Consider the following 12922-nt stretch of genomic DNA (forward strand, 5'->3'; position numbering starts at 1 on the left):
GTCGATTCCAGGTCTTAGCTATTGTGAATTGAGCTGCAATAAACATTAAGGTGCAGACAGCTTTTTTGTTTGCCAATTTAATTTCCTTTGGGTAAATTCCAAGGAGTGGTATGGCTGGGTTGTATGGTAGGGTTATATTCAGGTTTCTGAGGAATCTCCAGACTGACTTCCATAGTGGCTTTACTAGTTTGCATTCCCACCACACCTCAAGATAATTTTTTAAAAGACTTATTTATTTGAAAGGCAGAGATAGAAAGAGAATGAGACAGAGAGAAAGGTCTTCCATCTGCTGGTTCACTCCCCAAATGGCCGCAATGGCCGGGGCTGGCCCAGGCTGAAGCCTGGAGCCAGGTGCTTCTTTTGAGTTTCCCACATGGGTGCTGGGACCCAAGTACTTGGGCCATCTTCTGCTGTTAGGCACATTAGCAGGGAGCTAGATGGGAAGTGGAGCAGCCAGGACTTGAACCAGTGCCCATGTGGGACACAGGCACTGCAGGCAAAGGCTTAACCTTCTACACCATAGCACTGGCCCTGACCTTAAGGATAATTCTATGAGGAGAGAACTATTAACCCTCATTTCATAGATTAGGAAACTGATGGTGGGAGAGAGTAAGGAATGTGCACAAGGTTGTACAGCTGCTTAAGAGCAGGAGCAAGGACTTTTGTGAGATCGGACCCTGAGCCTGATCCACCACACTGCCGCCCATTGCCTGAGAGGCTAGCGGTGTCTTGAGAGTACCTTAACCTAACCCCGAGCCTTCTCTTGTCTCCCTGGATGCAGGAAGGATCATCAGAGTGCTCTGCCTGTGCAGTACAGGGAGCTGCGGGCCTTGCTTGAAGCCATGCTGGGCCGGTGTGTGGAATTCTCCCAGGCTCCGCTGAACAGAAGGCCCCTGGTCAGTGCATCCATGTCTGCTTCTTCTGGAGATCTTACTGTGATATTTCTTTTTAATATTTACTTGAATGGAGAGTTCCTGAGACAGAGGAAAGAGAGAGAGAGTTTCCATTCTCTGGTTTACTCTCCAAATGGTTGCAATGGCCAGGGCTGTGCCTGGCTGAAGCCGGGAACCCAGAGCTTATTCTGAGTCTCAAATGTGGGTGCAGGGGCCCAAGCACTTGGGCCGTCCTCTGCTGCTTCCCCAGGTACGTGAGCAGGGAGCTGGATCGGAAGTGGAGCAGCTGGGACTTAAGCTGGCAGCCATATTGGATGCAGGCATCACAGGCAGCAGCTTAGCCCACTGTACCACAATGCCAGCCCCTATGATATGTTTGAAAGACAAACTGGGGCCAGCGCCGCGGCTCACTAGGCTAATTCTCCACCTTGCGGCGCCGGCACACCGGGTTCTAGTCCCAGTTGGGGCGCCGGATTCTGTCCCGGTTGCCCCTCTTCCAGGCCAGCTCTCTGCTGTGGCCCGGGAGTGCAGTGGAGGATGGCCCAAGTGCTTGGGCCCTGCAGCTCATGGGAGACCAGGAGAAGCACCTGGCTCCTGGCTTCGGGTCAGCGCGGTGCGCCGGCCGCGGCGGCCATTGGAGGGTGAACCAACGGCAAAAGGAAGACCTTTCTCTCTGTCTCTCTTTCTCACTGTCCACTCTGCCTGTCAAAAAAAAAATAAATAATAAAGACAAACTGGTACATTGTTTTGCCTGTGTATGCCATTATATAGCTTCTTCTTGTGTGCACATGCCTACAATGAGTTTTTTTTTCCTGACTGTAAGGCTTAGGGATTAATCTCCTTAAGATGTTTTTACAGATGAGGAAACTGAAACCACAGAGGTTTAATAATTTTTCCCCAAGATCCAAAATTAATAGTACCTGAATCTGAATAGTAAATCCCAAAGTGTTTGCATGCAAGCCTATTACTTGTTTTGTCTCTTTATGTCATCTAGGCAGATATGATAAATGTGTTCACAAAATTATATATGATTGAAATCAGTGGAATCTTGGAAAGAATCTGTCTGATGTGCAGTGTGTTATGATTTTTTTTAAGATTTATTTATTTATTTGAAAGGCAGAGTTACTGAGAGACAGAGAGAGAGAGAGGTATCTTCCATCTGCTGGTTTACTCCAGGGCTGAGCCAGGAGCTTCTTCCAGGGCTCATGTGGGTGTAGGGGCCCAAACACTTGGGCCGTCATCCACTGCTTTCCCAGACACATTAGCGGGAAGCGGGATCAGAAGTGGAGCAGCCGGGACTTGAGCCAGCACTCATATGGGACACTGGTGCTGCAGATGGTGGCTTTACTTGCTGTGCCACAGTACTGGCCCAGTGGTTGGCTTTAAATTATCTCTGGACTTAGGATACCAGGAAAGATGCCGTCAGTGTGAACTTTGAATATGTCTTTAGAATATGTTAACTTTAGAAACTAAGCTCGAGGCTGGTGCTGTGGTGTAGCGGGTAAGTTGCCGCCATAAGTGCAAGCATCCCATATGTGCCAGTTCAAGTCCCAGCTGCTCCACTTCTGATCCAGCTCTCTGCTGTGGCCTGGGAAAGCAGTGGAGGATGGCCCAAGTCCTTAGACCCCTGAACCCACATGGGAGACCCAGAGGAAGCTCCTGGCTCCTGGCTTTGGATCGGTGCAACTCTAGCCGTTGCAGCCAATTAGGAGTGAACCAGTGGATGGAAGACCCCTCCCTCCCTTCCTCCCTCCCTCCCTCTCTCTCTCTCTCTGCCTCTTTGTAACACTGCCTTTCAAATAAATAGATAAATCTTTAGGAAAAAAAAAGAACCTAAGCTCTTCATACCTGATGGAATGGGGAGATTTTCTTGTGTTTGTACCAGCTAATACAGACATAGCTAGTTAACTAACGTGACAGCTTCCTGCATATAATAGACCAAGAGCCAGCCCTGTGGTTCACAAGGACATGAGTAGTTAAGTTTTCCCTGCTCCCATATTTTAGTTCATTTTAAAAGATTTACTCATTTATTTGAAAGAGTTTTATATAGAGAAAGAGAGACAGAGAGATCTTCTACCCATGGTTTATTCCTCAAATGGCCACAACAGCCAGGGCTGGGGAAGCCTTAAGCAAGGAGCCAGGAATTCCATCTTAGTCTTCCTCATGGGTGGTAGGAGCCCAAGTACTGGGGCCATCTTCTGCTGCTTTTCCAGGCATATTAGCAAAGAGCTAGATCAGAAGTGGAGCATCCGGGACTTGAACCGGCACTCAAATAGGATGCTGGTAATGCAGGCGGCAGCTTCGCCTGCTGTGCCACACACTGCCCCTGCCCCCACTGTATTTTGAAGGTGCTATTATATTTGTAAGCCTATACGCAAGATCTTGGGTGTATGGGCACATCAGTCTGCAGTAGAAGTGGAGGAGGTCTGTAGTCCTCCAAGCACAGGTTGGCACACAGGATAAGTATTTGACCAGAGTTTCTTCTCTCTCCTTCCCACCTCAGGGCCATGCCTCCAATAGGGATTCAGAGAAGGCCATTTTTCAGAGGGGGAGGTTCCTCCTGAGCACTCTGGAGGGCTTTAGAAATGCCTGCAGGTAAGGGCCCTCTGTGGTTTGGGGTGGTTGTGTGGAGGGTGGGGATGCAAGGAGTTCAGACAGGATGGAGTTCTGCAAGCAGAACCTGATTTCCGACGCTCTGCTTCACAGTGAGACGCTTTTGCTTGGGGTGGGGACTGAGGGTGTGTGAAGGAAGCTGAAGGACAGGGTGCTGGGGTAGGATATTTCTTTTTTTAAAATATTTATTTGTTTGTTTTGAAAGAGTTAGAGGAAGATATGGAGATAGAAATCTTTTATCCTCTAGTTCACTCCTCAGATGGCGCAATGGCCAGCACTGGGCCAGGCTGAAGCCAGGAGCTAGGAGTCGCCCATGTGCATGGCAGGGGCCCACACACTTGAGCCATCTTCTGCTGCTTTTCCCAGGCCATTTCCAGGCAGCCGAATCAAGAGTGGAGCAGCTGGAACATGCCATTATGGCATGTTGGTGCTGCAGGCAGTGGCTTTACCTGTTAAACAGCAATGCCGGCCCCTGCCTCCCCCAGGATAGTATACGTGGAATTTGGTAGGTTGTTAAGAAACATCACCTTCCAGGAGATGTATTCCAGGTAGAGAGAGCAGCATATTTAAAGACAGAGATGTGAAGCATCAGATAACATGGCATATCCAGGGAAGCACATGTGGTGGGGTGGAAGAGTCATGGGGAGGGGTGGGGAGCAAGAGACTGGAGGGGTAACCAAGGACCAGGTCTCCTCAGTGAGGTCTCTTGAATCCTCTCCATCTGATATTAAGGATGTTTTCCCGGATCTGGAGCTCAGGCATCCCACTGCAAGGATATTTCTTCCTTTCTTGAAACTTTGGTTTGAGGCAGACAGACAGAGAGGGGAAGCTTGCACCTGCTGGCCCACTCCCCAAATGCCTTTAATGTCTGGGACTGAGCCAGGATGACGCTGAGAATTGAGAGCTCAATCCAGGTCTCCCCAATGTGTGGTGGGAACCCGGTCACTGGGGCCATCACCTCTGCCTCCCAGGGTCTGCGTTAGCAGGAAGCTGGAGTCAGGAGCCAGAGGTGGACGTGGGCATCCTAACTGCATCTTAATTGCGAGGCCAAATACCTGTCCCTTGGAGGGTGCTTCTGACTTTCGTGTTGCACAGGTGGTAGGGTAGCAGACATACTCACATATTGGTTCCTCAGGTTGGCTGTGGAGTTCCAGAGTGAGCCTTTGGCCCAGGAGAATCCATTCACAGCTCCAAGCGCCGAGAAAGAAGACACGTTGGAAGCCTTCTCAGAGTTTCTTCTCAGTGTCTGTGACTCTCTGTGTATCCCCATGGTGATGGTGGGTTCCTCTTACTCATGTTCTGCGTGAAACTTGGGGCAGAGAAGAATGTGAGGGTGAGCCAGGCTGAGAGGCACAGACCATGACAGCTCAGCTGGCCTTGCTGAGGGCTTCAGTGTCATTCTAGCAGCCACCTATTCTTTGGTTTTAAAAATATAGTGTTTCATTATAAAATTAACAGACACCTCTTAAGAAAAAGTAAGAAGCAGTCATAGTAACAGAAGATATAGGTAATGTTTATGGAGTGGTAGGTACCTTATATTTGTTACTTAGCTTAATCCATCTAATGACCCTGGGAAATGGGTGCTATGATTTTCCCCAATTTATAGATGAGGTTGTCATAGTCCTGTGGTTACAAAGCAAATACATTACAGTGCCGGGATTGAACCTGCGACTTCAGGTGCCCTAGGTGTCCTTGGTTCTTTGTTTAGTAATGAGCAGTGGTGAATGTCTGTGATCTAAGCTCCAGGAAGAAACACATATGTGTGTTCTGTAAAATGAGTAGACAACCACTCTGAAGAGAGACCTGGTTCTGAAAAGAGAGCTGTGTTTTGAGCTGACCGGAGATTGAGATGGTAGGAAGAGCAGGGCCTAGAGCTGTGGATTCTCCAGGTGACCTTGGGTGAGTCCTCTCCCGCGCCAGGTTTGGGCCTCCTGTGAGTCCTGTGAGTCAAAGAAGGGCACGTGCTGGGAACAGCAGGTGGCAGGCAGGAGGACCCCCGGCGGCAGGGGAGACAGCCGCTCTCCTTTAGGAAGTCGCTGAGCCAGCTGTGCACAAGGGACAGTGGTCAGGAGCCCTGGGCTGCAGACTCACAGTGGGACTTGGATCTCTCCCATTGCTCTCCTTATCTGTCTGCCTTCCTCCTAGGTCTGTGAGGGGTCAGATCTAGGTCTAGAAGTAAATCATAACATTGTTGTGTTGTTCCTGCTTTCTACTTTTCTGTATTGTATATGTTTTCTTTAATGCACTTATATTGATTTTATAGTTAAAAGAAACTTGGTTTAAAACACAAAGGGAATGTGTCTACAAGAACAATGCCTCTGAGGCCCCAGCTTTTCACAGGGGAGGAGGTGACTGACCCAAGGGCACAGGGTGGTGGCTTTGTACAGAGCTTGAACTGGAACCCCCGTTTTCTTCCTCTTAATCTGAGCTGTGCTACTCCATCAGGCTGTTTCATGACTGTTCAAGGACCACATGAGATAATAATTAGGAAGTCACTTTGTAAACTATATTATTAATACTGTTATGATAGTAATACAAACATCAGTGTTACCATACGTTATTTGTTTGAAAGGCAGAGATACAGGGTGGGAGAGGAGAGAGGAGAGAGGAGAAAAAGGAGAGAGAAGTGAGAGGAGAGAGAAGAGAGGAGGGGGGGAGAGAGAGAGGAGAGAGAGAGAGAGACAGAGAGAGAGAGACAGAGAGAGAGAGAGAGATCTTCCATCTACTGGCTCACTTCCCAAATGGCCACAACGGCTGGGGCTGGGCCAGGCTGAAGCCAGGAGCCGAGAGCATCTTTTGGGTCTCCCACATGGGTGGCAGGAGCCCAAACACTTGGGCTGTCTTCTGCTGCTTTCCCAGGCACATTAACAGAGAGCTAGATTGGAAGTGGAACATCTGGAACTCAAACCAGCACCCATATGGGATGCCAGCACTGTAGGTGGTGGCTTAACCTTCTAGGCCACAGCACTGGCCCCAGAAGGTATTTTCCATGTATTAGGCCTCATTGGTTTCTGGGAGGTCAGTCTTCGTGTTATTCCATTTTAACCTTTTTGGGAGCAGAGACCCTGGGAGGTAAGGTATCTGTACACTCTGTTAAGTGGCAGATCAAAGGCTCAGATGTAGATTTGTGACTTCCAGTTCCCCAGCCTTTCTTGTGCCCTTCAGATGAAAGAGATTAGTCCGCTGCTGCCAGATTTGATGCCAGTTTTTATTGACGCATTTTCTTCTTCAGAGGCTCAGTCCTGGTCAGCTGTCTTCTTCCTGGCTCTTTACAGAGGCACTTGGAGCAGGCCACTCAGCCAGCCTTGATGGAAGTTTTCCTGTCTGTTCTGCACAGCCTGTTCGTCATCGTTCCCCACATGAAGGAGAAGTTCTCGAAGAAACTCGGTAGGCAGTAGGCGAATGGAAGCTGGGACTGAGGCAGGCGTTGAGCAGCTGCTCGGAGTACTCATGGAGGGAATGCTGTAGAATGGATGTTTGTGTATCATTCATAATCTATATTCTTTGTCCAGTGTTGGGTGGAAGAAAATACACAGCAGCCCACAGTCCTGAAAGGCATTTCCCAAACTTAATCTATACTTCTGTGTCCAGGAGAAGTCCCAGAGGTTCTGGTTGAGTGCCCACCACACTCTCCCTTCCTGATCCCTCCATGTTCTGTATCCCTCAGGTCTCACAAGGTGGGAAGCTTCCCTGACTCCTGAGCACGGAGTGGCATGGCATGCCCCGGCCATTGTGACAGCTGAAGGCTGTCCTCACGTGCTGCCAAGTGCCTTCCCGGGGAGAGAGCACTCTGGGAAAGGTGTAATCTGACTGCACACCAAGGACCTTTCTAAAACTGAGCCTGTGTGGCTTTTGATTCCTTCCGTCTTCTCCAGCCCCTGGTGTATTTCTCCTTTCCTTCTCTAACCAGTCATTGATTCCCTATCCAGTGTAAGCCCTCCTTTCCCACATCTCCTGTTTTCATCCTGTAAATGCCTCGATCATTCTCCCTTGTCGTCCTGAGAAAGTGGCAGCAATGGTGAGAGTGGGAAGGGGGATACCAGAAACAGAAGAGGGAAGCAGCAGAGTGATAGTAGTAAGTGTTACCTGGTTAACAGTAATAACTAACATTAAGTTCTTACTGTGCACAAGTGCTTTATATGTATTGATTAGGCTAGTCCTCAGAGAAACCTAGGAATTTCATGTTGTGATCATCCTCAAGCTGATGAGCAAACTGGAACTCAGAGAGGTTAAGGCATTTGCCCAAAGTCACATACCCAGGATTCAAACCCAGGGAATCGGTTTAAGAGGCACTTTCTTAATCTCTATGGTATGCCTGTCTGTTACAATGATCATTTATTGTCTTTTATTCTTGTCACATAGAATGTAGTGCTGGCCCAGCACTGTGGTATAGTGGGTAAAGCCACTGCCTGCAGTGCCGGCATCCCATATGGGTGCCAGTTCGAGTCCCAACTGCTCTACTTCTGATCCAGCTCTCTGCTATGGCCTGGGAAAGCAGTAGAAGATGGCCTAAGTCCTTGGGCTCTTGCACCTGTGTGGGAGACCCGAAAGAAACTCCTGGCTCCTGCCTTCAGGTCGGCTCAGCTCCGTCTGTTGCAGCCATCTGGGGAATGAACCAGTGGATGGAAGACCTCCCTCTCTTTCTTCGTCTGCCTCTCTGTAACTCTGCCTTTCAAATAAATAAATAAATGAATCTTAAAAAAAATGAAGAATATAGTGGGAAGTGTTGTGTGACAAGTTTATCATGGAGAGGTAGCCAGGGTCCAGTCAAGCAAGGCCTTATTAACCATGTGAGGAATTGGACTTTATCCAGTGAACTTTATGCAGTCTTTTTTTTTTTTTAAGGTTTATTTATTTATTTGAAAGGCAGAGTTACAGAGAGGCAGAGGCAGAGAAAGAGAAGTCTTCCTTCTGCTACTTCATTCCCCAAATGGCTGCAATAGCCAAAGCTGGGCTGATCCAAAGCCAGGAGCCAGGAACTTCTTCCAGGTATCCCATATGGGTTCAGGAGCCCAAGGACTTGGGCCATCTTCTGCTCTCTCAGGCTATAGCAGAGAGCTGGATGGGAAGTGGAGCAGTCCGGACTCAAACCGGTACCCACATGGGATGCTGGCACTGCAGGTGGCAGCTTTGTGGTGCTGGCCCCCTTCATTCAGTCTTAAAGAAGCAGAGTGACATCCTTGAATTTCTGTTTTAGAAAGATCCTTCTTGGAGCAGTGTGGACGATGAGTTATAGGGAGACAAAACTGGAGGCTAGTAGTTCAACCTCTTGGCATTAACATAGCTTGGTGGCAGGAACTAAGGCAGTATTGGGGGTTGGAACAGTTAGATGTAGGGCATGAGGGAGAGGGAGCAGTTCAGAACAATGTCTTGGCTTCCAGCTGCTATCTAGGTGAGTAATGGTGCTTTTAGCGAGAAGAGGCTCATGGGAGGAGGATCTGATTTGGGGAGCTGTGGAGGATGTGCTCAGTTTGATCAGGGTGAGTGTGGAACACGAGTGACATGTCTGTAAGGGGTCCCAGTGGGGATGTTAGGGGAGGCAGAGATCTTTAGATACAGGAATAGATGTCTTCAGTGCCCAGCCTTGCATTTGTTCAGCAAATATTTATTGTAAGATCTATCCCAGCCAAGGATATAGCAGTGAACAAAACAGACCTATGTTCTCGTAAGGCTGGCCCTCTGGCGGGAGCAGCTAAGACACCTTGAGGAGGAGGTATATACAATGAGATGATGAAGGGGCCAAGATAAAATCCTGAGCAACATTCAATGTCTAGAGGAGGAAATTTCAAGACACTGATGAAGAGCAGCTTGGAGGTAGGAAGGAAGCCAGACGCGTATGACACCGTATGGGATGCTGGCATGCAGGCAGCAGCTTAACCCACTATCCCACGACACTGGCTCTGTGAGTTGGAATTCTTACCTCATCCCTTGTGTATCGACATTATCTCCAATGTCTTCAGCCAGAGCGTGGTGATGATAATAATGAGAATTAAATGAGCTGGCACCACGGCCCACTAGGCTAATCCTCCACCTAGCGGCGCTGGCACACCGGGTTCTAGTCCTGGTCGGGGCGCCGGATTCTGTCCCGGTTGCCCCTCTTCCAGGCCAGCTCTCTGCTGTGGCCAGGGAGTGCAGTGGAGGATGGCCCAAGTGCTTGGGCCCAGCATCCCATGGGAGACCAGGAGAAGCACCTGGCTCCTGCCTTCGGATCAGCGCGGTGCGTCAGCCGCAGCGTGCCGGCCGCGGCGGCCATTGGAGGGTGAACCAACGGCAAAGGAAGACCTTTCTCTCTGTCTCTCTCTCTCTCACTGTCCACTCTGCCTGTCAAAAAAAAAAAAAAAAGAATTAAATTAGATAATGTTTACAGACTTTCCGAATGACTGCACTTCTCAGCCATTGTGACAACTGACTTCCACATCTTTCCTTCCTCCTAACATTCCTCCTGCCTGCATACTTCAATAAACAGGCAGGATCCTGAAGATGGTACACCCATGGGGTTCTAGATGGGATGCAGAAGCATGGATGTCTGTGGGGCAGTGAGAGGAAGCAGGATATGAGAAAAAAGCTTTGAGATCTGCAGGGAGGTCTGTGCAGTATGGAGTCAGAAAAAACAAGATTCCCTGGTGTCGTAGGCTTTTAGTTTCTTTCCTACTTCCCAACCTGCAAGATGGAAGAAGGAAGCAGGCACCTACAGAAGGGGCACACAGACCTGGAATAGGGAGATGTGAGACTCTGGATCCCTGAGATACTTGACCCAGAAGAGCCCTTACAGAAAGCAAGCTGGGTGCCCTTTCCCTGGGGGAATTGTGGGTTAAATGGTGGCCCCAGAGAAGTGCAGTGAAACCCTGAGAGGTTAATTAATTCCTTGCTGGTACGGTTTCTTAGCCTGATCTCCAAACCTAGAGCTGGTGAAGGGGGAAGCGCCTGATGTCTTCCTTGACTAGGATCCTACTTTCACAGGGGTCCTGGGTGAACAGGACACAGGCAGTACTGACAGAAGTGGAAGGGAGATTGAGACGAGACAAGCCAGGCAGTGGAGGGACTGGCCGGGGTCACCAGCTAACACAGAAGCCATTGTCTCATCCCCGATGAGAGTCAGTCCTTCCACCAGGCAGTGATGACTCCTGTTCTTCCTGGATCTGGAACTGAATTCTTTTGTACAAAAGTGGGAGAAGGAGTAGAAGCAATGGATGTGTCCTTCCCAGGGCCTTACCAAATGTATCGGATTGCAGCAGATCATCCTGAAAGGACGACGATGAGCTTACTCAGCACTTTGATCCAAGTACTTGTTAGATATTTTACATACATTCATCTTACTTAATGTTTACAAAAACCCATGAGGGTGCAGATATCAAAACTGAGTCTCAGAGAAGTTAAGTTGCTTACTTCCCCAGTACGCTGCTTGAGAGTGATGCAGCACATTTGAGCCAGGGCTCTTTTTTTTTTTTTTTTCCTCATTTTTTAAATTTTTTGACAGGCAGAGTTAGAGAGAGAAAGAGAGAGAAAGACAGAGAGAGACAGAGACAGAGAGAAAGGTGAGCCAGGGCTCTTTGATATACCCAGACTTCTGGTTTAAACTGCTCTATGCTTTCTTCCCACTTCTCCTAAGCTGCCTCATCTTTCATACAACTGACCCTGGAGCTGAAGGCCGTGTTCTGCAGTGGCCCGAGGTATGTATGGTCCCCAGCAAAACTGAGTGGCCAGAGGGCTGGCAGCATCTTTCTCAAGTGAACAAACGGAAATCTCTGGCTGGTGTGTCGTAGTCTTAGGACCACTGTGGCCCTGACAGTGTCAGCAGGTGGTGGTCTGAGCCAGATGTGCTTCCCAGGTTTGGTCTGGTAGACCTCTCTTTCCAAGTGATGGGTGGGCACCTTCACATCAAAACTAGAAGGGGTCTCGGGAATCATTTGCCTCACCTTTCATTTAAATGAGGAGAACTGATGCCCTCCGAGGGAGGAGAATGACCAGAAAACAGTGTCCATGAAGTTCCAGGTGCAGAAGTCCAGCAGTTCCCAGAGGACTGCTTCAATCCCCGCCTTCTCGACCTTTCCATTAATGGTTTGCCGCCTGTGTTGGTAACAAACACCTGAGAGAAGCTACTTAGGAAGCAAGAGGTTTATCTCAGCTCATGGTTTTAGAGGTTCACAGTCCAAGACCAGGTGACCCCACTGGTCTGATCAGGGCAGTGGATGGTGGATTGCATCCAGGGGAAGAATCGCGTGGGGAGCCCGGAAGCAGTGAGACAGGGAGCAGGCTCCTGTTGTATGGCCATGTGTGTCTTTAAAAAGCCGCCATGATTCAATCCTGGGCCCCACCCAGCAACTTAATTGAGTCACTTTCTGAAGGCCCACCTTTAAATACTACAGTTGGATGAAGTCTCTACCCTTAACCCCTTACCTATTAACATAAGACTTTGGGCACCAAATCCCTAGCACATAAGGCTGATATCCAAACTATAACACTACTTGTCTCATAATTACTAGGAAAATTCATTTGTTACTGCCCATGGGCCTATAGAGTGGCTGCAGGATGGAGTTTAGCTCTCCTTATGTGTCTAAGCAGAGCACTCAACATTCAGGAGAGAATATAGGGATACATCTGGACTCAAAATTTTGGAAAATCGAGAGCTTGCAGAACCCTGCGAGTGTCCATCAAGGTTCTATAACTTCCTCTTTTCTTAGGACTCCTCACTCTTTCTTGGCCCAGGGGCATTTTTTGTCTGTATGTTTTATTAAATTTCAGGTGAGTAGACCTCCTTGACTTTTTAAGAAATTTTTATTTATTTATTTATTTATTTGAAAATCAGAGTTATAGAGAGAGGGAAAGACAGAGCAATCTTCCATCTGCTGGTTTACTCCCCTGATGGGTGCAAAGGCTGAGGCTGGGCCAGGCTGAAGCCAAGAACCAGGAGCTTCTTCCAGGTCTCCTACATGGGTAGCATGGGCCCAAGCCCTTGGGACATCTTCTACTGTTCTTCCCAAGCCATTAGCAGGGAGCTGGATTGGAAGTGGAGCAGCTGGGACATGAACCGATACCCATATAGGATGCTGGCATTATGGGTGATAGCTTCACCCACTATGCCACAACATCAGCCCCCTCCCTTGACTTTTTTCCAATAAATTTGTAATAGTTCCTTTTTTTATTTAGTTGAAAGGCTAAGTTACAGAGAGCGAGAAGCAGAGGCAGAGATAGAGAGAAAGTAAGGTCTTGGGGCTGGTGCTGTGGCATAGTGGGTAAAGCCACTGCCTGCAGTGCCAACATCCCATGTGGGCGCCAGTTCAAGTCCTGGCTACTCCTCTTCTGATCCAGCTCTCTGCTATGGCCTGGGAAAACAGTGCAAGATGGCCCAAGTCCTTGGGCCCCTGCACCTGCGTGGGAGACCCGGAGGAAAACCTTGGCTCCTGGTTTCTGATTGG

The 12922-nt window shown here is 48.8% G+C and overlaps 1 protein-coding gene across 2 annotated transcripts in view; it reads left to right on the forward strand.

Moving 5' to 3' along the window:
- Window positions 1-12922, forward strand: part of MEI1 (meiotic double-stranded break formation protein 1) — a 72212-nt gene that overhangs the window by 29612 nt on the left and 29678 nt on the right. For both annotated transcript variants that reach the window (XM_002721403.6, XM_051834032.3), the window contains exons 12-16: window positions 782-896; window positions 3397-3488; window positions 4642-4783; window positions 6782-6893; window positions 11116-11176. In XM_002721403.6, the coding sequence (XP_002721449.4) occupies window positions 782-896; window positions 3397-3488; window positions 4642-4783; window positions 6782-6893; window positions 11116-11176 (522 nt within the window). The remainder of the gene's footprint in view (window positions 1-781; window positions 897-3396; window positions 3489-4641; window positions 4784-6781; window positions 6894-11115; window positions 11177-12922) is intronic.

The sequence above is a fragment of the Oryctolagus cuniculus genome, chromosome 11 (genome assembly GCF_051225735.1).
Source record: "Oryctolagus cuniculus isolate XC-2025 breed Fujian yellow rabbit chromosome 11, ASM5122573v1, whole genome shotgun sequence".
NCBI lineage: Eukaryota > Metazoa > Chordata > Mammalia > Lagomorpha > Leporidae > Oryctolagus > Oryctolagus cuniculus.